Below are 23,704 nucleotides of genomic sequence, written 5' to 3' on the forward strand. Positions count from 1 at the left end.
GGTATCTTCAGGGCTGTGGTAGCCAAAAGTTTTGCAAGATCTAGAACTTTGTCAAGGCAGCAGATAAAAATGTGGCATGACAACAATTTCTAGGTCATCGTTTGCCTTTGTTAGTTGCATACTGTGTGTGTTTACACATTGTGTTATTTGCACCTCGCCAGAAATATCACAGTAGGAAAAGAATGTTCTGAACATGACTTACAGGCTGCTTTTAATAGTGGAAATAAATAGAGCACTGCCCTATCGCTGGAAAGAACTGAATGTTGGATAGTGGTAACTGTACAGTACCTGAACGGTCCTGCACTACACACACACACACGTCACCTCCACCAAAGAAATACATACCTAGAAACTCAAAAAAGCATGTTATATTCACATAAATACACTACTGACCTGATATTGTGGCTTGTACCAGTGCTTCAGATCCCAGTCCCACAAGATCATCTGAAAAACACAAGAGAGATACATAAACTGTTAGTCAAAGGCCATCATTGGTGTGTGTGTGTATGCATGATTTTGAAAATGAGATGTATTTACATAGTAAGTGCACAGGCTGTAACCTATGCTCCACTTCCAGTAGAATGCCTTATCACTTTCCAATAAGGGCATCAATGACCGGGCTTTATGCTAGTCATTTCTGCCTGTTATCTAGATACATGGTGTAGTAAGAGTTTACATTAAGGATTTCCGGCACCACACGATGCACTTTCTACTACAGGTATGCTCATTAGAGACAGCACACTAAGGCCTTTCACTGAAAGCAAAACAAGAAAAGCAAACCACTGAAACCACAATGGTACGTCTACAATGGAGCTATGAGATCTTATCTGGCTCCAACTACGTCAATCGCCAGCATTTCCAGCCTATCTGTCTGTTGGTAACCAAACAGGAGCTCTCACACATTACAGTAGCGTAGAGTACAATCTAAGTTCACATACGTTGTGTAACACTGTGTCGCTGGACCTGAAATAACCTAATCTTCTAACCTCAACCATAAATACTGTACACGTTTAAAATAATTACTGAGCTGACATCCATGTGAATTAGGTATGACATACAGTCAAATTGAAATTTAGACAGCTAACACGGTGTTGTTCATTAGTTGTCTTAACATGTGTGTCCAATTTTTTTCAGCCATGTAAACTAATGTCAAACTACTGAAATCAATCACTTTTGATAGCAGAAGAAATTAGAACATATGGCCAACTACTTGCAATGAATCTCAGTTTATCCTGACACTTCTGAGAGGACAAAAGGATCCCTGGAGGGATTTAGCACTGACTTCAGTTTTTCATGGGGAGGAATACTGTAGGTTGCCATGTTAAACCCAGGCAGTAAACACTCCCTTCCAAGAGCCATTCTGCAGTCTCACTCCTCACCACAAGGGGGAGAGACAAAGGAGAGTGAGCCTCTCATTTGAGAACCACCTCCACAAACACCAGCAACCTCAACCTAACATACAACCCAACACACCCACATTTAATATGAAGCCATGATCCACAATGTAACAACAGGTCATCCTAATAAATCCTTCTTATTATCATCATCTCAACTGGTCATCACATTGTCAGGAATGATCAAGTCACACCACATTACACAACCAAAAATGTGAGGAATTTAAACAAATATTTAGGGAAGATTTGACATCGTGTCATATTCGACCATGTCAAGATCCTGAAATAAGGAGCAGTAATAGCATTAATTTACAAAAACAAATTTGAATTAATCTATTTTAAGAAATAATTTTGAAATGTAAAGTGACCCCTAGTTGCTTTGTGATCATTTCAACCAGAAGTGCACTGTTTTTTCCACTACTGTTCGTCATCAACTGCTTGAGTACGATGATAGAGTATCTCCATTTTTGGTATGCTACAAGTGCAGGCTTCTAATCTAATAAGATAAACACATTACAAATCAGCAAGCTAGGTTCCACATTTACATAAGCAAAAATACTTAGGCTAATCTGATTGGAATTCACCTGGTCCTAACGTTATGGTTACATATACGTTTCATATTTTTGCAGGCATGTAAGACAGGTCATAACCTGTAGTTAAGGTTGTTAAATAGATCAGTGGCTCCATCCCTTCTCCTCTAATCAGTCGCCGTTTCATTGATCAAAGTGGGATGTTGGGTGTTTGTCATCAGCATCTGTACAATGCTGCCAAACATTTAATATGGCAAATAAGCCCTGCCATGGCAACCCGACAGAGAGGCCAGCAAACAATGCTCCAAACACCATGGCAACGGGATGGCGGGAGACGGCCGGAGGAGAGAGTTGTTGGCCGTCTGCTTGTTTACGGAGAGACGCAGAGGGGCTGAATGAAAAAGGGAGAGGGGAAAAAGGGGGGATGAGCTGAAGGAGGGGATGGAGAGCAAAGGACAGACAGCGAGGGACAGAGAGATGGAGAGATGACAAACTGCAATATGCTGTTGGCCTGTGTTTAACTCAACCTAAGGATCATGTGCTAGTGACGCTCGTGTTCTTCTACTGACCCTCTCGATCGCACATACACACCCAGTGACACACACATATTGTAGTCTTTTCTGAACACACAACACAGCATAGTGTGTGTAGAATCTGTGAATACCTCACCATGACATTACAGTATGCTCTTCTCTATACCTGAGCATAATCAATGCACAATGGACAAAAACATGGACACTGCCACCAGCACTGTATGCCATGCAACACATTATTTACTGAGTCAGACCCTTCTTCAAGTGATGAGATTGCACATTTTTCAATGAACAAGAAGATATTTTCTTTAGTGATGTTATGAAAACATAACATGAGGGAGGCCACATTGACACAGACACACAGCTAAGCTGCTGACACTCAGCCACCTGCACACATGCCCACGCACGCAGGCACGCAAGCAAGCACACACACACACACACAATCTTTGTTGGCTCTCAAACCTTTCAGAGCTACAGGGTCAGGACATTGAAACTAGGTAGACTAAATATAAATGACTGTAAATCATACTATACAATAACCTCATTCAAATTCACACCACCCTAACTGCCATTTAAAATGAAGAGAGCAAACAGAGTCTGATAATGTAGGGACATGTTTATAACTGATAATGTTATATTACTACATTATGTTTATAACTGATAATATGGGGGGCTTGTTTATGTTCAATGTCCAACTGCCTACATGTTTCCTGTTTTGTCTCCTCCTTATATGTTTTACTATTCTTGTTTTATGACTTCTTGTAAAGCACTTTGTAAACACACACAGACACAGAGGTCTCTCGCCTATTAGGTCTTTGTGTAAAGAATCAGCCATATCCAGCGTATCTGTATTTCTGTGTATGACTCTGCAGCTATGTGAACCCGTGCATGCACATGTCTCCTTGCATGTGTATGAGAATTAGGTTTGTGTGAAAAATGGTTTGAAATGGTTAGCTCGGAAAGGGGGATAGGTGTCGGTGTGTTTGTCGCCTGTTCAACCTGTAGCCTGGAATTATGTCAAAAGGGTATGAATACATAGATACAGACAATTACACATAAACACGCACACACTTAAACATAGTCAAAAATAGCACTCAGCAAAATATGATTTTGCATACATTCAGTTATTTAACACAAGACTAGTCGTAAATATTTCCTAACAGGAGTCAATAAACCAATGCAAGCTACTAGTCGGCCAGTTAGTTACACCTGTGTGTCATATTAGCCAAGCTCTAGCACAGTGGTGTGAGAGGTGGGGTCGGGGCTAGAACTGATAAAAACACGCTAATAAGTGCGTGGGGGACAGAGAAAAGGTGTCACTGGCAGGCAGGCAGGGCATTTGTATGGAGAGGAGCAGGGCAGTGCTGACGTCAGTCTGCAGCGACACACACAGCGTCAGCAGCCCTCTGCAGACGCACGCGCTGATAATGAGGACTGGGCTCTGGCCGTCAGACACGCATGGGGAGAAATGAAACCGCTGCAAGCACACGCATGCAAGTTAAGCACATATTCGATATAGTGAATGATATAGAGATAAAAAAAAGAAAGGACAGCCTGCTTTGACACTTTTAGGCCTGTGTTCAGGAAAGAGAGCTAACTAGATCAGAGACCTGCAGTGTGTGTGTGTCCCAATAGCCTGACATAGCTAGTATGGCCTGAATAAAGCTGGGCCTGTAGCACAGTGCCAAAGCTCAGGCAGGCTGGGTGGGTACAGTAGGAGCTGAGGGGGCTGAAGGCAGGGGCAGACTGGGCTAAAAAAGTGGTCCTGAACGTTTGACCCAGACTGGCCCACCATACCTGAACCACACATACTACACCCTACACAATATGGACACATGTAGAACAAAGTACTGTATTAATAAAGATGCAACCTATTTTTTATTGAATCTATAAAAAAATTACATTTACATATTTGGTGTTACATTTTAATTTAAAATTCATCATCTGAATTATTCTGTATCCCATTATCTTAAGAGCCTGGGATAAAACAGAGATAATATAATGTTGTCTTCAAGTGCTCCTGATAAGCTCCTACTTACAGGTTTCAAGTGCTACTGGCCAGAAATAATAACAAATGTACCCTGTAACAACAGTAGTTTTTTTGGTAGTTGTTGTTTTACTTCGTATAAATCAAAGGGCACAGAAATACTTTCTGCTGTAGAAGCAGAATGAAGAGGAAAAACATTACATCAGGCATGTATATCTTAATTTAATAAATGTATCATCCAAAAGTTGCTCTATATGCGTGACATCTAATAGGTAAAAAAGAACATCTGCCTCAATGTTACTTTGTTTAATACTTTTATACTTGTTTTTTGTTTTTTTATCCATGTATTTTTTCCCCCACCTCTCCACCACTTATTTTGGTCTACTGCTTTTCCATGTTCATTTGTTAGGTAGACTCAGTTGCAATGCACAACACAATCAGTCTGTCACTGTCTGCTTTGTGTATGAAAGATAGAACGTACCAACGTGAAAATGGTAGAGGGGAGAAAGATGTTACGGGCTAAGCAGTTGCCCATGAATGGCGAGGCGAGATGCCTGCTCCAGTGGAGAGGGCCAGACAGTCTACAGGACAGGCCAAACAGCCAGGGACTTTTAAAAATCTTTCTGTATCTGTCTTGCTTGGCTCACCGCCAGTTCACAGGTCAACCGGCCCACCGGGAAAACTCCTGGTACTCCAGATGGCCAGGCCGCCTATGGCTGAAGGGGCTGTCACCAGTGTCGTCAGGGCAACCTGGCAGGACCATGGAAAATTCTTTGACTAGGGAAAGGGGCTTGTGGAAAACGTCATCCTTCTCTTTCACACTCGTCTACCACTTCACTCGACTGGTGTTGTTCTGTGTCTGCCCTGTAATAGCCTGTAGCAGCGTCCCTGCAGTTCCTCTGTATACATACACTACACCTAGTTTACGCCCATCTAGCAACACCGTCTATAGCTATCATACTCGGGGCACTATTTTCATTAATTGTCTTATCGCTTTGTATGAGTTGTCTGTGTTTGTTCTATATGGCGCCAATCCACTACGACAAATTCCTTGTACATTAACTGGCAAAATAAATTAATTTGTATGGTGACACACCTACAGAACCAGGACGACATTGCCAGGCTCTGCTTTAATTAAAAACACTGATTTAAAACCTTCTGTTTTAACCTTAGTTTTAAATACCTTCAATGGCCATATAGGTACTGTTTATTATAGTTCAAAAAACTAAAAACAAAACACAAAAATACTGCCAATTGGCTGTAATCCCAAATACGGTTACATTCCACCCATCCAAGGGATGGAAGTCAGCAGTTCCAAGTAAATGAACATAGCCTACATAGCCAAGAGGCCTAAAGGAAAAATCCACCCTTGGATACACTGTTAAAGTAACGCTCTGCCATTTTTCATTGTTATCTCTATGTATCTGCCATGAGGATAAAATGCAATTAGTCTTAATGCTTTTCTATCTTCCCTGTGTCACCAACATGTGTGAAATGAATTTTGTCCACTTACTAAAATGTGTGATCACAAACCAAAAAACGACTATAGTCAACCTAAAACTATGAACACTGCAAAATATGATGGAGAGCTAAAATGTGTAAGGCAAAGAAATCAGATTTGTATCCAAAATTATAGTCTTTCCAAACTAGGAGGGATTGAGAAGCCTGTCACTCAATCTTTCATCTGACCAACAGAGCAGCAGACACACACCACTCCAAAGCCCCGCCCCTTTAGTTCAAGAAACGCAAACTCAAAGCCAGAATCCAGGAATGCAGTCACGCAAGCAAATGTTAGCATTTGTGAAGCTGTAACCAGCAAATGTTTGGTATTTTACTTGATAAGTGACAAACCAAATGATAAACCAAAAATCATAATCAATGAATTTTCTGTCGATTGACTAATCGACTCATTGTCTAATCGTTTCAGCACTAGTTACCAACAACAGATCCGCAAAGATGGAAGCTATGGATGCATTGCATTCTGGCCTGCCTCTTCTATGATGGATTTCTCCCTGTGTGATCGTTGAACGGCAGTTCAAAATGGTGGCTCTAGCCCTTGCTCTTGGACACCAAAACCTGATTTTTACCGTTAACGTTTTGATGGTTGAAATTTTTTCTGCTATGAAACTCCATTTTAGCTGCCCTGGAAATACAATGACATGACATCATGTCATCTACGCTTGGCTAGTTATCTGTGGGAATAACAAAAATACACCACATTTGTCTGCATTTGTCCATATGGGTCAAGAAATACAAGGTACATGGCCAATAGCTGCTTTTTTAACAATTGGTATTTTAGGGTGGATACACTCTTCATGTAAGTTGATGAAGATGGCCAGCCAAAGTATTATTTCACAGAGATGCACATACAAATGCAATATCATACAAATATGTAATCTATCTCACTGAGCAATATTTTAAGAAGATGGAAGACTCAAAATGAAAAAATAAATAAAAAATAAATAAATAAAAAAACTTGCCCAATGCCAGCAGTTACACACACACACACACACACACACACACACACACACACGCGCGCCTTAGGAGTAGAAGCCAAGTATAATATCCTGTCTCTGCCTCATCAGCACAGACAAGATTCACATCAAGTCACATAGGCAAAATAGAGGAGACAAGCCATATCAAATGTTAATAAAATACAATTTAAACTACGTAGAAAGTAAAAATAATTTAGCAGATGAGGTAACACAGTGGACGTACACTTGTACAGTTAAGGAAATGTCAGAGTAAGTCAGGCAAAATTAGGGAATCTTTTGTTGTCTAGTTGTCATTCTGAAGGCAATACAGAAATGTCTTCAAAACAAGAAAGGAAAGACTGCCAAAAAAAAAGAAAATCATATCTTATGGTATATTAATTTAAGACATAATATCTTTTAACTGTCCAGAATATTAAGATGATGAGGGGGGTTTCTAGGCCAAAAGAATTTTCCTATGAGCCAAAAATGCAATAAAATTGCTTTGTTTGGCATTTATGGGTAGGGATACCTTATCTGATACTCCAAAAATGGCTATCAAGGGGCAAGGACCAATAGGAACACCCAGGACAGCTGACAGAGTGTGGAAGATGAAAGACTCCTATCTCCCGTGATAATTCAGGTGGAAGGGAGGGAAATGAAGGGAAATTAATTTGTATAAAATGATGTATTTGGAAAAAACCTAAACATATTGGAGCAAAGTAAGTTGTATTTACCATGCAGTTCATCAAAGCAAGGAAATAAGCCATTCCGGAATCAATCTTTAAAATACCAAATACCCGAGTCAAGTAACCCTTGACTCGGGTATTTGGTATTTTTAAAGTATTTAACCATCTATTCCAGGGGGAATAGATGGTTGTTACTGATCGAGCCTAATATGGAGAGTTCTTTAAATTTGCAGTGCCTCTGGAGCTGGATACATATTTTCAATGTAGAGAGCACTAAACAGTTTGAAGTGTAGTGTGATGGTGTTATAGGAGTGATGCTAACCCAGGGAGTAAAGTTGAGCGACATGAAACTCTAATAAGCACCAGTTGGATTCCCAAGCTTAAAGCCAAAATTATATTTTTTTGTATATTTGCTGCCCAGCAATACTAAATAAAAGTAGGGAAAGCTAATCCACCCATCTCTCTATTTTGTTGAAGAGATTGACTAATTCTCTTTGTTTGCCTCCCCAAATGAAATTGCTGATTGCTTAATTGAAAAAAAAAAAAAAAAAAAGGTTTTAGGGAGGAAGACAGGGAGGCACTGGTAAAAATACAGAAACATTGAGAATATTCATTTTTACAGAGTGGACTCTACCAAGTAATACGGGCAGGCTATTCAATCTATTGAAATCACGTTTTATTTGATTTGGGGGGGGGGGGGGGGGTGTTCTACAGAAGGGAAGGAGCAAACGATTTGGATACCCAAATATTTAAACCCTAAATTAGTTGAGTGAAATGGGAATATTGTTTGTTAAATTTGCAGGGTTTTCTCTTTTATTGGGCAGCATTCACTCTTATGAAAGTTTAATTTATACCCTGAAAAAGCCCCAAACCTTGTAATGTAATGCTATAATGATTGTTGATGTACAAGATTCTGGGCCTGCTCTGTATATAAGTAACTCATCAACTTATGACACACAATGCTCTGCCCCTCTTCTCCTCACACCCTGCAGTAGCGGTGAGGTCCACAATGCAATAGCAAGTGGTTCGATGGCTATTACAGTTTACATAGTGGGGGCAGGGGACACCCTTGGCGACTTCCCCTGGAGAGTATCAAAAATGGGGTGATGGAGTTATAAAGCAAAGGTGAGGACATCATCCCAGTTTGGACCATATACTGAATAAAATAACCTGCAAGTTAAATAAAGAGCCTGCTACAACATAACCATTGGCATCAGAAGTAGTGTTAGAGGGGATCCTTTTACTGACTAAAATTGCTACACCTCTGGCTTCACCATTTAAAGACCCTATAGACAACTTTTTTGCTTTAACTTCTCATTATGAAGTAAATGTTGATTGTACAGTGTAATGGCTATGGAATAATGACACCATCGGCGTTTAGATTGGTTCCCTATAAGCCTCGCTTTCACTATACAATTCTGTCTGCCACCGGGTACGATCTCCCGGGAGAATGAAGGCTCGATTTACATTCGTTTATAAACAAATATCTATGTTTGTTTCTGGAACAAAAGAAACAAACATCTAACTATGTTTGTTTCTGGCTGCTAGCATTAGCTAGCGTAGCTAGGGTTAGCAACGTTAGCCATTCGTTCGTTGCTAACACTAGCTACGCTAGCTAACGCTAGCAGCCAGAAACAAACAAATGATTCATTGTCCGTTTGATAATCTAAACAAAGAACACGTTTTCTTGCAGTGGCCTTTCAAAAATGAGCAGTGGTGAAAGTTACTATATTGTGTTATGATCAAGGAGTTGATAAGCAGACAGATGGTCTGTTCTATTGCACGGAGCTAGGCTCTAATGCAAAGTGATCCGGTTGTCTTTGCGACAGCGGCGCAAACAACAATACCACTTGGAAACACTAGGGGGGGACAACAGGGGGAAAGTTGAAAAGGTGTCTGTATCCACTTTAAACTGGAATGGAAGGCTTGACTAATCCAGCCTTTGTGTAATTTTGCCAAGACTGCTACTTTTAAATGCATTTCTTGTAAAATATTATCTCATCATTGACATGTTTGAGAAATTTTTTTTGAAAAATTGTGTTTGAGTGTTTGATTGGACCATTCAAGGCTGGTCCCTTCCACCCTTAAAAATCCCAAAGGCATAAGAACTTGTACAAAAACAAAACAAAAATAAAGACCACAGGAAAAAACAGATGCTAAGTTTCCAGTACATCTGAAACTCTTTTCCCTCTATCTCCCACATGCCAGTGGCTCTAACTATAAAACTGTTCCTTCAGTCAGCATAAACCTCAAGCCAAAAGTTAAATAGTGACAATAATAATAATATTTAAAGCACTTTTTATACAAATGTAGCACAAAGTGCAATAGGCCACCTAAACTGTAACATAATAATAAATGAATCAAGAAAGTAGCACATTCAAAAGCAAACAGATTTAAGTAACTTTGGGCCCTTTCTGTTTCATTTTCAAAGCTCCGATTTACATCCGCATCTACAAATATAATACACGTGTAATCTCCCATGGCTACAACCCCAAACTCCACAAGAGCCAGAGGCACAGCCACTTGGGACCACTGCCAGATGCATGGATTCTAAAGGTTAAGGGACCATCCTAAAAATGCAAGAGCATCCGGTATTTGCACACTTCTGGAAACTGGAAACTTGGCAATCAACTAGAAACATTTAGACACATCCAAGATGTTATTTAGTGAACAGATAATCATCTTAGAAGTGCTGGCATGTTTCAGGGTTATCCAATTGTGAAGATATAAAACTTTAAACAAATTACATATACATTTCTTTAACTCTCAACTGGACGAGGATCAGAACGTTTGCTGTTTTGATAGTAATCAGGAGGTTTACGATAAGGAGGATACAACTATGTAATCCTAATTGACCGTGCTTGTTTGAATAAAGTTCTAATGTCAAACACACAATAAAAGTTTGCCAAGGTTAAAATCAGCCTTGTGGCATGCATGACAAGCTCAATTAGCTGACAAACCCAACTAACATAACAGGCAATGGCAAATAAGCACAACAGTTACAAAATTTAATAGTCCTAAATTCGTCATGTTGTATCACACATCTTGCATAGCCCAGACAGTGTGTCCACTGATAGCTAAAGGACACAGGCTGGAGATAGTCTTTGTTGGGTGCTGAGTAAACAGCAGCTAATTCAGTGTGGCTAGCTCACCTTAACCTGGCAAATGATTTTTCAAAGATTTTCAGTTGCATTTAATGCTCCAGTGTTGATCATAAAAGCTGTGCATCAGCGAGGGAGTCCAAGAATAGTCTGTCCTTTGAAGTCCACTGATTGGCACAGAGAGGGGTAGAGCAAGTCAGAGTGGATGTTCTTGTGCAGATCCAACTTGATCTTGTTGAATGCTGCAGGTTTTTTGCTCGGCTGGTGCTGATATATGGGTAGATAAACATCTAGTGCCCTCAGGAGGACAGCTGTTCCTTTTTCTTGCGAATAATGTGTTCCTTGTCATTGTAATTGTATAAAAGAACAATAAAAGATTTTGCCCTTGCATTTTCACCTGTTGGTGGTTGTCCAAGCCAGTCTTTTACAAACACTTCCATGAGAAACTCTTACATGAATTTCACCAGGTTAGCTCCCTCCATTTTTCCTGGAATCCCAATAATAATAATAATAATCCACAAGTTTTATTGGTGGGACCTATTTTCAATATTGTGAGCCTTGGCTTTAAGCTGAGAGTGCCCTGCATCAAGTGCAGTGCATTTAGCCTTCAGTGGCAAAATTATATCACTGTGCCCTGATAGCATGTGCTCCACCTCCTTCAGACTTTGGCAATGGCAGTCTGAAGAGGATCAGATCTTGTCCATCAATGCAACTCCAAAACAGTTTAGCAGTATATGCACAGACCTTAAGGGGCTTTCACACCATGGAATGCATCTGCATCATTACAATCTTATACCACTTGATGAGTAAGTGTGAGTATGAGTGTGAAAGCAAGTGGACTGGGCTAGTTGGAATGAAATCTGATTTCATGCAGTAGAACTCCCAAAGAGGTGGTTGCTAGTGGATGAATGCTGATGTCCTGAAATGATTAATGTGCTTAGCTATAACAGTACAATATAAAGAAAAAATATAACACTAGCATTGCAGAAGCAGGGATTTCAAATGATATTTTTATGAATTTCCAGTTCAATTTAATAACATTGAAAGGTACAGTATGTCCCTTGCACTATGAATCTATGATGTATATGGCTGGTAACCTGCTCAGAAAAAGTATCAAAGCATACTGTATGAGCATTATGGTATGTAAAGCCCTTTGAGACATACTTGTGATGAAGCACTATATAGATAAACTTGACTTGATGTGAGGACAGGAAGTCATTTGGATTCAGATATAGATGAGTGAATGGGTCTTATAGATACCTTTTAAGCTGTCTGTCAGAATACCACGTAGTGCTCTTTTGATTCCAGGCTGAATAGGGGCAGCACCAGTTCTATATTTCACCCACCACTGAATGAGCTTTTCCTGTGTCCCGGAGGAATGGACCCTGTTCAAAACCTCCATGGTGGAAGCGACTGCTGGGAGCTGTGGCCAAAAGGTGGTCAATATCTGTCATGGTGGCAACCCAAGAACCTGCTGGTGGATACAGGGGGGCTGTTGAGCTGAAAAGAAGGCATTCCAGGCCTGGTTGGCACAGAGGACTCCTGATTCAGCAGAAGAGATAGGCTTCAGCTGCCATAGCTGCAGAAGCATTTGGAGACTCAGGAAGGTATGGCAGGACATGATGACTTTGAGGAGGACATTGTCAGAAGTTTGAAAGGAAGCCTTTTGAGAAACCCCTAAACTTGATAGACTGTCCTCTGTTCAAGAGGAAGTGCTGGAAAATTCTGGCGGGTCTGACCCATCTTGTCGGCAGAGGTCACTGGGATAGTTAGAAAGCAAGGCACCAGGGGTTGATGTCTGTTCTGAAGTGCTTAAGCCTCTGGAGGTTTCTCATTGAGGTGTTGTAGTTGTCACGTCTTGTCAATATCGTGTGGATTTCATGAACAGTGCCTTAGGACCTGCAGAAAGAGGTGGTGGTCCCCATCTTTAAAAAAGGGGGCTGAGGGGTGTGTTCCATTTATTGAGGAATCACACTGCTCAGCCTTCCAGGAAAAGCCTATGTCAAGGTGCTGGAAAGGAGACTATGGCTGATGTTTGAGCTTCAAATTCAGGAGTAACAATGTAGATTGAAACCTGTGACATGCTGGAGTGACTACATCTCCCAGCTGGCCAAGGAGCACCTTGGGATTCCCTAGAGGATGTTTCTGGGGAAAAGGACGTCTGGGCTGCTATGATTGCCCTGTTGCCACTGCGACCCTGACCTGATAAGAGGCAAGAAAATGGATGGATGGATGGACGCAAGAGAATTTGCTGTAGTGTAATATATTGATCTGATCAGATTGTATGTGATTATTCATACCTGACTCTGCAGTTGATATACCTTTAATGTGTTCATTGCACATGCCTAGATACGGGCGCACTGAGGGTGGTTGAATCATTGAACAAATTTGGGTAAGAAACTTGGGTAACTTGAAAATATTACTTGCTTGCAGTAACACTTTGTAAGGTGAGACATTATTGGTGCTCTGGTTAGACTAATCATTGTTTTTTTCTATTCGTTGTACAGTTTATTGATTGTTTATTGAAATTATAATACAAGCTGGGATACTTTCTGTACTTTACTCCTGCGTCGTGTCAGATTATTGATCTCCAATATGCCTCAGGGAACAAACCTAAATTAGCTCAACATCCTGATTGTTTTTTTTTTTATTATTTTATGGGACAGAAGAGTCTGTATTGTAAATTCTACATATAGCATTGTGTGCACTTGCACATTCTTCAAAAAGACATGCATGTTGTTCTGAAGTCTCTTGATACAGTTAGAAAATCCAAAGACAGGAACTGTAAACACAATCCATAGACTAAAGAAAAAGAATCAAGTATGTGACTAGTCTGCTCAGATGTACTATTACACTCTTGAGGTTTAGAAGCTAAAAGGAGTTGAGGAAGTGACTGACAAGGTGTATTGTGAACAAAGAAGAATGTGGAGCTTACTTAGAGAAGAAAATCTCAGCTCAACTGTCAGCAATGACTCACACAGTTGAAGTTTCTGCTGCTGGCTGCTCGCCAGACAGAGCGGAGCTTGCATAATGACAAACACGTGTTTGCAGGAACAACAAAAATGCCACAATCTGAGTAAGGTCAACCCTAGTACGTCAATGATGAACTTTTTCCCACAATGGCATGTTTCAGGCTCAAATGGCCCATAACTTTTTGGCTGCACTCAATACCAAAACTCTGTAGGCACCTACCAATACAGACAAAATGTATCAAGCATATCATTTGCAGTTTCCCTCTATCCGTAAGGTAAGAATAAAAACATTATCTGAGATAAATTTCTTTTCCTTTTTTGGGAAAATATTATTAAGGCTTACTATAAAAAAACCCTGATTAAATCTGTATTTGAATCCCACTGACAACCTGTATCTGTTGTCCCCTCTCTCTTTCCAATCTCTCCTGTGTAACTCCACTGTGTGCTATCTAGTAAATCAGGAATGCCAGAGAAAGAGAAAAATCTAATCTTAAAAAACTGCCAGACAATAGGTCACAATTGTTGAGGATTTCTGTGGAAGCTGTGCTTGGAACTGTGTCTCTTGCAGTCACAGCTGCTCTGTACACAGAGCCAACATAGTCAGATATACTGTAGGTGTAAGCCTGCTCACATAGGCCCTCATCTGTCCGAGTATGTATGACCGTGGCTCCACTCACACCCTCACAAAGTAAAAGAACTACATCTCTGATCAAAACCCAATACAATATATTCTACACACAAATATTTAAAATATGTATTCATAAACAGAGCTCAACTCAATAAATGTGATTTAACTAATAAACTACTGACAACCACCTAAAACCTTAATTTAATTCAAGGTAAGGAGTAACAACTCTGCAACCAGATTAGCCTCAAAATAAAGACCAAATCAAGTCAAATGGAAAAAGAATGTGACAGTTTAAAACCTTTCAGTTAACAAAATGATTATGAAGACAATACAACACATACAAACATTTATGGGATTTAATCTATGCATGTTTGAGCCCAAGTTTACTGGAAAGCACTCAGTAAATCATGTCCCTATAAATAGTTGTAGGCAGTCTGCAGTTTGGTGTGCAGGTTATATGTAGGTTACGCTTTATCTGAGCTTAATATCCTCTGTTGACCTGCACCACAGCAATGCATCGCTATCACAGGAGGTTGGCAAGAATATAGGCATCTATGACCTTTGGAGAGCAGTGGCAGAGAGCCCAAGTGTAAATACTCTGAATAGTCCTTCTCAAAGTCCTTTCTGCTTACTTTGATTTGCTGTTCTGCATGTTCGTATAAAGATCCCAGGTTTATCTACTGTTAACCCAAGTAATTATTAAAAGGACCGTTGACCCTGTGACGCACAGAATGTACAATCAGTGCAACAGCCTGATGAGCTTTATATGTCATCTAAAATTTATGAAGCAGTAGTTTATGAAGGTAAAATGACTTACTGGCATCTCTGTCTCCTTTTCCTTTCCTTATAGCTCAATCCCCCTCCAGACATATCAGATCAAAGCTGAGTTTCCAACAAGCATGTCAAAGATAGGATTATCATTGTTTTTAATATACGCCAGTGGACAAAGGTGATCACAGTGCGAATATGTTCTGTGGAAAGGGTGCCCAAGCAGCCCTGGACTTTAAGAGTTTTACTGTCTAAGCCAGGGTTTTTACATACCGCACACATGGAGATACAGTGATTATTTTTGTTTGTGTGTTTTTCCATTTGTCCATATGTCAGGTTTTCTTTGCAGCCATTCAACATAGAGCCATGAAAGAAAAACTAGAATGCCCAAAGGGACTGTGGGGAAAAAAATGAATCCATGATCTTGTCCTTGATGAGCTTAAGCACTGGCAAGCACATGGGATCTTGCAATCCTGATTGCCTTGTTGGTTTTTCCCCGCTAGGCTACATGGAAATTGTTTCTTACTGATCATGCAGAATTTGTCACTTTATAAATGGAACTGAATTTTGAAATAGCATGGATTAGAGTTCAGTCGATCCAGCGTTGTCATTAATCTCTCACATCCCTTTCCTTTATATATTCACTGGGTTACATAGAAATCAATTAAAAAGGATGTACTGTCCACAATCCTAGAAAACTGCCACCTCATGTCCCATTCAGACGGAGGTTTATGTTTGGTGGAAGTAGAGTGAGTTTTTAAGAGGCAAGGCAGTAAACGTTGTAATTGGCCTGTCAATCATGGTGACATGACTAGAGCATTTAGCCTCTCACAGCTCATTGGAGTGAACTTAAATCTGCCCAGACGCTTAGCAAGGCCTCATATTAACCAATAGAAACTCTATCAGTATCTGACCACTGTTGGCCAAGCAGAGCAAGGGCGTACAGTCCTTACCAGAAAGAAGCCAAGCTACCAGTGTATGTTTGTCCCACATTATGCCACAAAGAAATACAGAAGCTGTGCTGTTTTGCAATAGTTATTGTGATCTTTGAAAGTTCAAACTTTTATGCTCAGAAGATATTGGCATATTCAGTTAGTAATTTGGTGGAGATTTCAGACCTGAATAGAGTACTCTTTCACATAGAACAGTCCATATTCCCACCAAATTCAAACTAAAATGGTGTCTCTGTATCACAGCGCAATCATTTGATTTATGTCCTTCACAGGCAACCGATTTTGTCAACCATGGAGCCCAAGAGCAAGCTAGCTTGGAGCATTGGAGGCCTGAGTACAACAGGAAGGCTATACCTGATATGGACATGAGTGTTAGATCAAGGAGGCTTGAAGCCTTGTAAGGGAACATCTGGTTTTATCATGGAATCAGTGCAGGCTCCTCTCATAAACACAACCTAACGCCTGAGCCCTGGAGCCCTGGCCAATAACAAGCATGTGAACACAGACGCCATCTATCAGAGCCAAACAGTGGGAGGAGGAGTTAAGGGGGAAGTAGAGAGTGAGAGAGAGACAAAGAACAACGAGAGAAAAAGAGAGAGAGACCACGACTGAGAAATCGTCTGTTGTCAAGTAAATCATTTACAAGCAAGTGACCAACACTGGCTCTAGGCACAGTTTCTTATTTCTCTTATTTTGTGCATCACATTCCCGCAGCTGTCATTAAAGCTAAGGTGACCAGTGGGTTAAACAAAAAAAAAAAAACTTAAGAGGCTTACTGTTGTACACTTGTCAAGTTAAAGGTCAAAATCAATAGGGAATGGGCCAAATCACGTGGAAGGGTATTAACATCTGTAGGTCTAGACGTAATAAGAGAACATCAATTGCAAAGAAAATATAATAACTTAATTGCTATATAAGTGTGATTTCACCAAATGTACACTGATCTGGGCTGTCGGTGTCGGTGTGTGTTCCATAGCAACAAAGGGCATGCTGCAGCTTGTCCTTTCCTACTCTCCTGATCATGGTGTGAAGGCCTGGGTTGGATCACAGAGGTAAAGGTCAGCATCATGTGGGGCTGCTGCATGTACTGTTCAAAATGCCTCACTGGTACAACATTTGTTTTTGTCAGGCATTTCTGGCTGCTGAAGGTGTGAAGGCCTACAGTGGCTCTGTGAAGTGGTACAAGGATATAAATAATGTATTGGACTAATAAACACAATTTGAAAACAAAAGTTTTGTAGCAGAGAACAAGGACCAGTCCAAAATAAAAATATTCAGCTTAAATCTCAGAAGTCTACTTTTTTTTTTTTAAACACATTTGTCTTTTCGCACCAATTTCCATTCAAAACCTCCAGAATGTAAACATTTTTACAGGCCAAAAACAGGCTATTAGCAGCAGTTAACACAAACTCTTCCGGTACATGATGTAACCTGAAGGTTACGTGCCCATGTTACAGACAGACTACAGGCAACAGGACACTGTCTGCTACACTGTGTAGACACACTTCAACAACAACCCTACTGAGAGTTTACACATAACAGGAGCTGGTTAAAACAACAGGTGTAGTGGACACAATGCAACTGACACTGAGATTGCACCTGAATCCTGTAGCAGTGTGAGATGCCACAAAATGCCTTTTTGTTGCAAAGTCTGAGAGCATTAAAGTTGATGTTTTATAAGAATAATACAGCCTTGGTTTGGTACAGGGGGTGGGGTGTTTTGGTATTTCACAGTGTCGAGTCCCTAGTGTTTAGCAGACACATAATGAAGTGAGACTGTCTCTGCATCCTGCCATGAGGCCAGTATGCTCTGCCAGTGAAGAATACTGAGAAACTGCTGTTGGAACAACAAACACAGAGAAAGAGTGAGTGTGTGTGTGTGTGTGTGTGTGTGTGTGAGGGAGAGAGAGAGAGAGAGAGAGAGGGAGAGTGAGTGAGTGAGTGAGTGAATGCGTGAGAGAGAGAGACAGACATAGAGACAGAGACAGAGCAAGAGAGAGAGACAGAGAGAGAGAGAGAGAGAGAGAGAGAGAGAGAGAGAGAGAGAGAGATAATAGAGAGACTCATCACTTAAAGCTAGGCCACAGGTATTATAAATCAAAACAGAAATGGGAGGAACACAAGCTGGTCTATATCTAAAGAATGCATTGAGTTTCAAACTCAAAAATGTTTTCAAGGCAAGAAGTGAATTCCATGAAATTATGCTGCATATCTGCGCATGAAACACAGATTAGATTCACAATCACAATCACCCAAATTGACCGAAACTAATGTAGGACAACTTTTTCTGTTAAGAATGAAGTAATGTAATCCCACATTCTCTAATGCTCCACCACAATGAAACACACTCTCCTCCCTGCCTTCAGACAAACTTGCATCAACAACATTTACATTTAAATACATTACGTATTCCTGGGAGTGACCTTCATCACAGGATGCTCCAGTCACATGACTTAAGGGCTATTTCAACAGCTGAACACAGGATATCTAATTTGTTTGTAGATATTTCCAGTTTTTAATCCCTTCAACAAACATAGGTCCCTGAGCAAGCATTGTCTGTGAAGCAAAACATATGAAATGCGACTGTTAACGAATGATGTAACAAATGTAAGCAGAACAGATTGTTGTAATAAAAGGCGGACAATATGTGATGGCAGTTGTGATAGGATATCTACTAATACATATTTGTCTTTCAAACCAAAAATACACACATTCTTACAAATGCATCATGCAGTTTAAATACAGCGTCACCAGGAAAGGTGGCTTTCAGAGTGAGTGGTATTTTTCACTCAGTGTTACTTTCCCCTCAAAGTCCCATATTAGGAATGTGAGGAACCTTCCACAGGCAGGCGGAGCTGACAGAGTCGGGGTCAGAGCGGAGGGCTGGAGGCACGAGAGATCAGCATCTACATCTGCAAGTACGAACTCAGAGCCTGGCCAGTGCTGCCTACATCACCTGAGACAGATGCCACGCGGCATAAATACTGGAACACGCCGGCTGTCAGATGAGTCAGAGTCACACAAAACAAAGCTGAGGCAGGTTTACTAAACAGAGGTAAGGAGAGCAAAGGTGAGGCCTACATGTCCCTGGTACATCTGAGATCTGTGTAATACACAATCCTCTTTCAAATGCACAAGTACAAAAATATACTCTCAAATAGTAGCTTTGTTACCAGAACTTTATATTTCTACACATCAAGAGAATCAACTTCTGCAAGAAAAATGTCAACAATAGTGCAAATCAGTAATCTGCAGCTGGCAGTCCGCATGCAATATCCAGTCCCGGCCCCACTCGCTTTCTAACCCTCTCAAAAGGGCCACAGAAACCACCACCATCCTTACTGCCCATCCACTGTTGAAATCATCACATTACTTGCCTTTATTTCTAACATCTTTAAGAGAAAGAAAGAGTCATGACCCTCGAGACGCATGTGGCATCCATTTGCACGCATCACACTCCCAAAAGAGGTATACTATACACATCTCTTTGTTTTGGACTATCCCAGAGCCGCTTTCAAAATCCTGTTAAGTTTTCTTCATGAAAAGAGAATCTAGATAAACCCGACGCAGGCTACCGGAAATCTTTTTTATTAATTCTATTTTTTCAATGACTTTGGCTTTTCACAGTTCACCTCCCTGCATTATCTGTATCAACAAGAATCTCTGCCTGCTGGTGTGGCTGAAACATGGTAAATTATCTTTAACGTACAGTATATGCTCTTAACAGACTACCCGCGTGGTATATTCAACATGGATTCTAGCTCTACACATTTGATTTAATACACAACCTGCATTAGCCTACAGTATATCCACATGATCACTATGCCCAGTAGAGTTCATCTTTGGATCCATGTCTACCCCCAGCCAGCTCCTGCTGTCTGCAGCCGAACACCCAGTGCCTAATGCCCAGTGTCTCCTGCACCATGCCAGGGCCTCTGCTGTTGATATGTGGCATCAAGTCCACTGTTGATCCAGTTGAGCCTTTCATACAGGGTCAGGACAGATAAGGGCAAAGGAGGGTCACACTGCAGCAGTCAATCCAGTGCCCTGCAGCCAGCTACAAAATAGCATTGCCATTAGTTGTTGTTTAAAAAGAACTCAAATGAAATGAAAAAGATTTATAGGAGCCCCTTTTTTAATCCATCGAAGCTCTCAAGGTGTAGCCTTTGCATGTACAAATACATTAATACTGTGATACTTTATTGAACTCCATAGGGAAATTCTCTTTTGGCTCGCCTCTCTCCACAGGGAGGTCAAAGGTCAGGGTCAGCTACAAAACAGCACCCCTGGAGCTGGTAGGGATTCAGTGTCTTGCTCGAGGACACTTCAGCAGGGCAGATGCTTGCTGACACAAGGGCTTGAACCCGGGACCTCTGGTTGAAGGACAGCGTCCCTACTCGCTACGCCACCCTGCTGCCCGTTTGGCCTTAATCGCCAAATGTCACTCTTCAAACATGCTTCAGAGCACCGTATGTAAAGGCTCTTACAGGAAGCTCAATTTGGTTCAGGGAGCAGACCGCAATGACAGTTAGGGTGGGCAACAGCTCTGACTGTATCTGAACAGCGCAACATGTGCGAGCTGCAGAGGGGGAGTGCGATTAAAAACCGTGCCCTCCACTCACTTGCTCTACCATCAGTACAGTCCATATGACTGCTGCAAACACGTATCTCTGCTCCTCTTACATCCCCAGTCTCTGCTGGCGCTAGTTTATCTCCACCAGCAGCCCACATCAGCCGTAATAACTGTCATCGCAGAGACACACAACTCGTATACACACACACAAAGTTAGGAAGGCCCCCTCTCCAGCCAGGTTGTTTGCGGGTTCATATGTGATTTAGAGGCCTAAACCGATGAATTTTGGGACAGACACCTGGAGCAGAGATGACTGTCTTCTATATAGATTGGTGAATTAATGCTTCATGCTCTTCAACTTTCTGACATTGAAAACAAGAATATTCTACCCTGTGTGTCAAGGAAGCACAAGAAAATGTATTACAATACAATAACATAGCTCAGCAGACACGCATAAAGACAAGAAAGATTCAGCAACACAACAAAAACATTAATTCCGCCAAATGTGATGATAGAGTGCAATGCAATTTTTGCAGGGTGTGAGGAGAAAAAGCATAGTATTATTTTAACCTGACATGGAGATAACAAGCTTTTTGTCTGGTCCACTACGACAGGTCAAATTTCTTGTGCTGTCAGGGGAGAGAGAAAGGCAGGGGGGAAGAGGGAGAGGGGTGGAGGGAGAGAAAGATATGGGTTCCCAGGAATTGATTACACTGAACAATGGCGAGCAGAGCAAGAGCAACCTTGGCCGGATGGGGGAGATACCACACTGGAGCTCTCAGAGTCAGAGACCTTCCTCAGACACAAGTGATTGATTTTTTCCCCTCTCTACAAAATCTCACTTACGTTATGGGGGGCGGGGGTGTCTGGTATTTGAGCCTCTGTGTGTGTGTGTGTATGTGTATGTGTATGTGTGTGTGTGTGTGTGTGTGTGTGTGTGTGTGTGTGTGTGTGTGTGTTGGGGGAGGGGCAGAAGGGGTTAAACAGAGTAAAGGAGACAGCAACAGAGTAGAGAAAAAGGGAAGAAAAGGGGGTGGGGATTTGGTTGGGAGCAGTTTCTCCAAAAATTTTGCCTAAACCTCACCATTCCACTTTCATAGATTTGCGTTACCCTAAGTCTCTCTGAATAAATTGCACACAATTATTTGAAATGGCTATCCTGCTGGTTTGAAGTTTGGGTTTTCATTGCAGTGACTAATAGTGCTTCATAGTTTTACCCTTTTCAGTGGGATCTGCCCTCAGCTGCTAAACACACACAAGCCCTCCTCTGTAGCTGCGGCTGACGTCAACCGTCACTTAGCAACAGCCTTTTGGTGTAAAAGCAGCAGTGCTGACACGGTTTTCAAAAGAGACGCACAGAGAAAGAGAGAGAAATTCAGAGAGAATGAAAAAGGGAGAGAGAGAGAGAGAGAGAGAGATGATAAAATGAGGGAGAGAAAAAAAGCAGGGGGAGAAAGCGAGTAAAAGTTTGGTCAGAACAATCATCCACCATCTAAATTTCAGTGAGATGTGAAATGAGGTGCAAAAACCGTTATAGTAATCACTTTCAGTGCTACAAAAAGCTGAAACTGCCTATATTATGAAAAGTTGTGAGCTCTTACATGACAATCTGACTAATCTGTGTAAATTATCACCGAAGGCCTTTAGAATATTTAAGGCAAAAATTACATTACAACAATGAAATGGTATGGAAACTATGCCAATGTAAAATAACAAATATCTACCTTGTCCCTAAAACTACCATGTACCACATCCTGCACCTCTATTTCTCCATTCACACAGCCCAGCAATTTAAGCATGGGCTCCCACCATCTATATCACAGCAGTCTGATCTAACCACACCACCCCTCATCCAAACCTAGCCATGGGATGCCTTGCTTTCCCTCCCTCCACTCTCACCCTGTCACTGGGCTGAACAAACAGTCAGCACATGTAAGGTTCAACAACCTCCTCCTGAACTTAAAAGCTTAGGCCACCTGAAATGTTTGCATTGTTGGGAACCTTGTGGTGTAATCAAAATCTTTCAAGATGAGCTGTGCAGAAAATCCCTGCTCTCTCTTCAAACTACAGAGCACTGTTGATTGTGTGGCAAACATAGTCAGCAGCTTGGGGAACCACTTGTCATTATTCAGTTTTTGTTATAGGCTAAGTATGAAAAAAAGCATTCCCTAAAACAGAGCCTAATTAAACCAAACTTGGATGATAACCTCAACATCTCTTCCAATCCAACATTCTATGCCTTAACATGCTAAATACACAAACTCAGCCATGCAAACACAAATAGGATTCGTACAAATAATAAAACACACACACACACACACACACACACACACACACACACACACACACACAGCAGATAGATGAGGTCAGATGAGCGAACATCACATCAAGCCTCATTAGAGGAAAATAAGAGTGGACTGATTGTCTCAGTTCTTCCAGAAACACACTGCACAGCACTTTCACGGCAGTTCAAAACAGAGCATGAGAAAAGCAACATAAAAATTACTATTAGACTTAAATTAATATTAAATAAAATGAAGTCTATTTCATAAACAAGAATAAAAAAAAAACAAACATCCAGGCATATTTTGTGAGTGTTGTTTTGAGGGCGATTCTTCAGACACCAAAGTCATTAGGCTAAGCCCTGTTAGACCTATCATGAAAACTAAAGAGCTGCAAGCTAATTGCTAGTGATCATGACGCAAACCGTTTCCAGGGCAACGCAAGTTTTGGAGTACCCGCTCCAGCATTTCCTCATCTGTTTGCACTCACACCAGCAGGCTGACAATGCAGTCGCTGCATCCTGTTTCACTCTGCAGTCAGCCAAACACACAGCACCTCGCTCAACTTAACCCTTTCACTCTACAAGTCCACAGCAACTCCACTAACTAGTTTTCACCTTGAACAAAGCAAGATGAGAACAGTATTTCTTACAGAAGTATTAGAAGCCCACACAGCAGGCAATCCGGTTCCAATAATAAGAGGCAGCCAAATTTTTTAAATATTTTACATTATTTTGTAAAACTGAACAGCAGCATCTCAAACCTGGTTTAGAACATATTCATAACACCTCAACAAGCTTCATGACAGCTGGAGGTAACATTC

General features: G+C 41.1%; 1 protein-coding gene across 2 annotated transcripts in view; it reads right to left on the reverse strand.

Annotated features, from left to right (window-relative positions):
• pde3b (phosphodiesterase 3B) overlaps window positions 1-23,704 on the reverse strand; it is a 51,617-nt gene that overhangs the window by 16,402 nt on the left and 11,511 nt on the right. For both annotated transcript variants that reach the window (XM_071515830.1, XM_071515829.1), the window contains exon 2: window positions 394-444. In XM_071515830.1, the coding sequence (XP_071371931.1) occupies window positions 394-444 (51 nt within the window). The remainder of the gene's footprint in view (window positions 1-393; window positions 445-23,704) is intronic.

The sequence above is a fragment of the Centroberyx affinis genome, unplaced genomic scaffold (assembly GCF_046629955.1).
Source record: "Centroberyx affinis isolate AG114_WGS23_722 - 3 ecotype Tasmania unplaced genomic scaffold, CSIRO-AGI_Caff_v1 ptg000369l_1, whole genome shotgun sequence".
In the NCBI taxonomy this organism is placed as follows: domain Eukaryota; kingdom Metazoa; phylum Chordata; class Actinopteri; order Beryciformes; family Berycidae; genus Centroberyx; species Centroberyx affinis.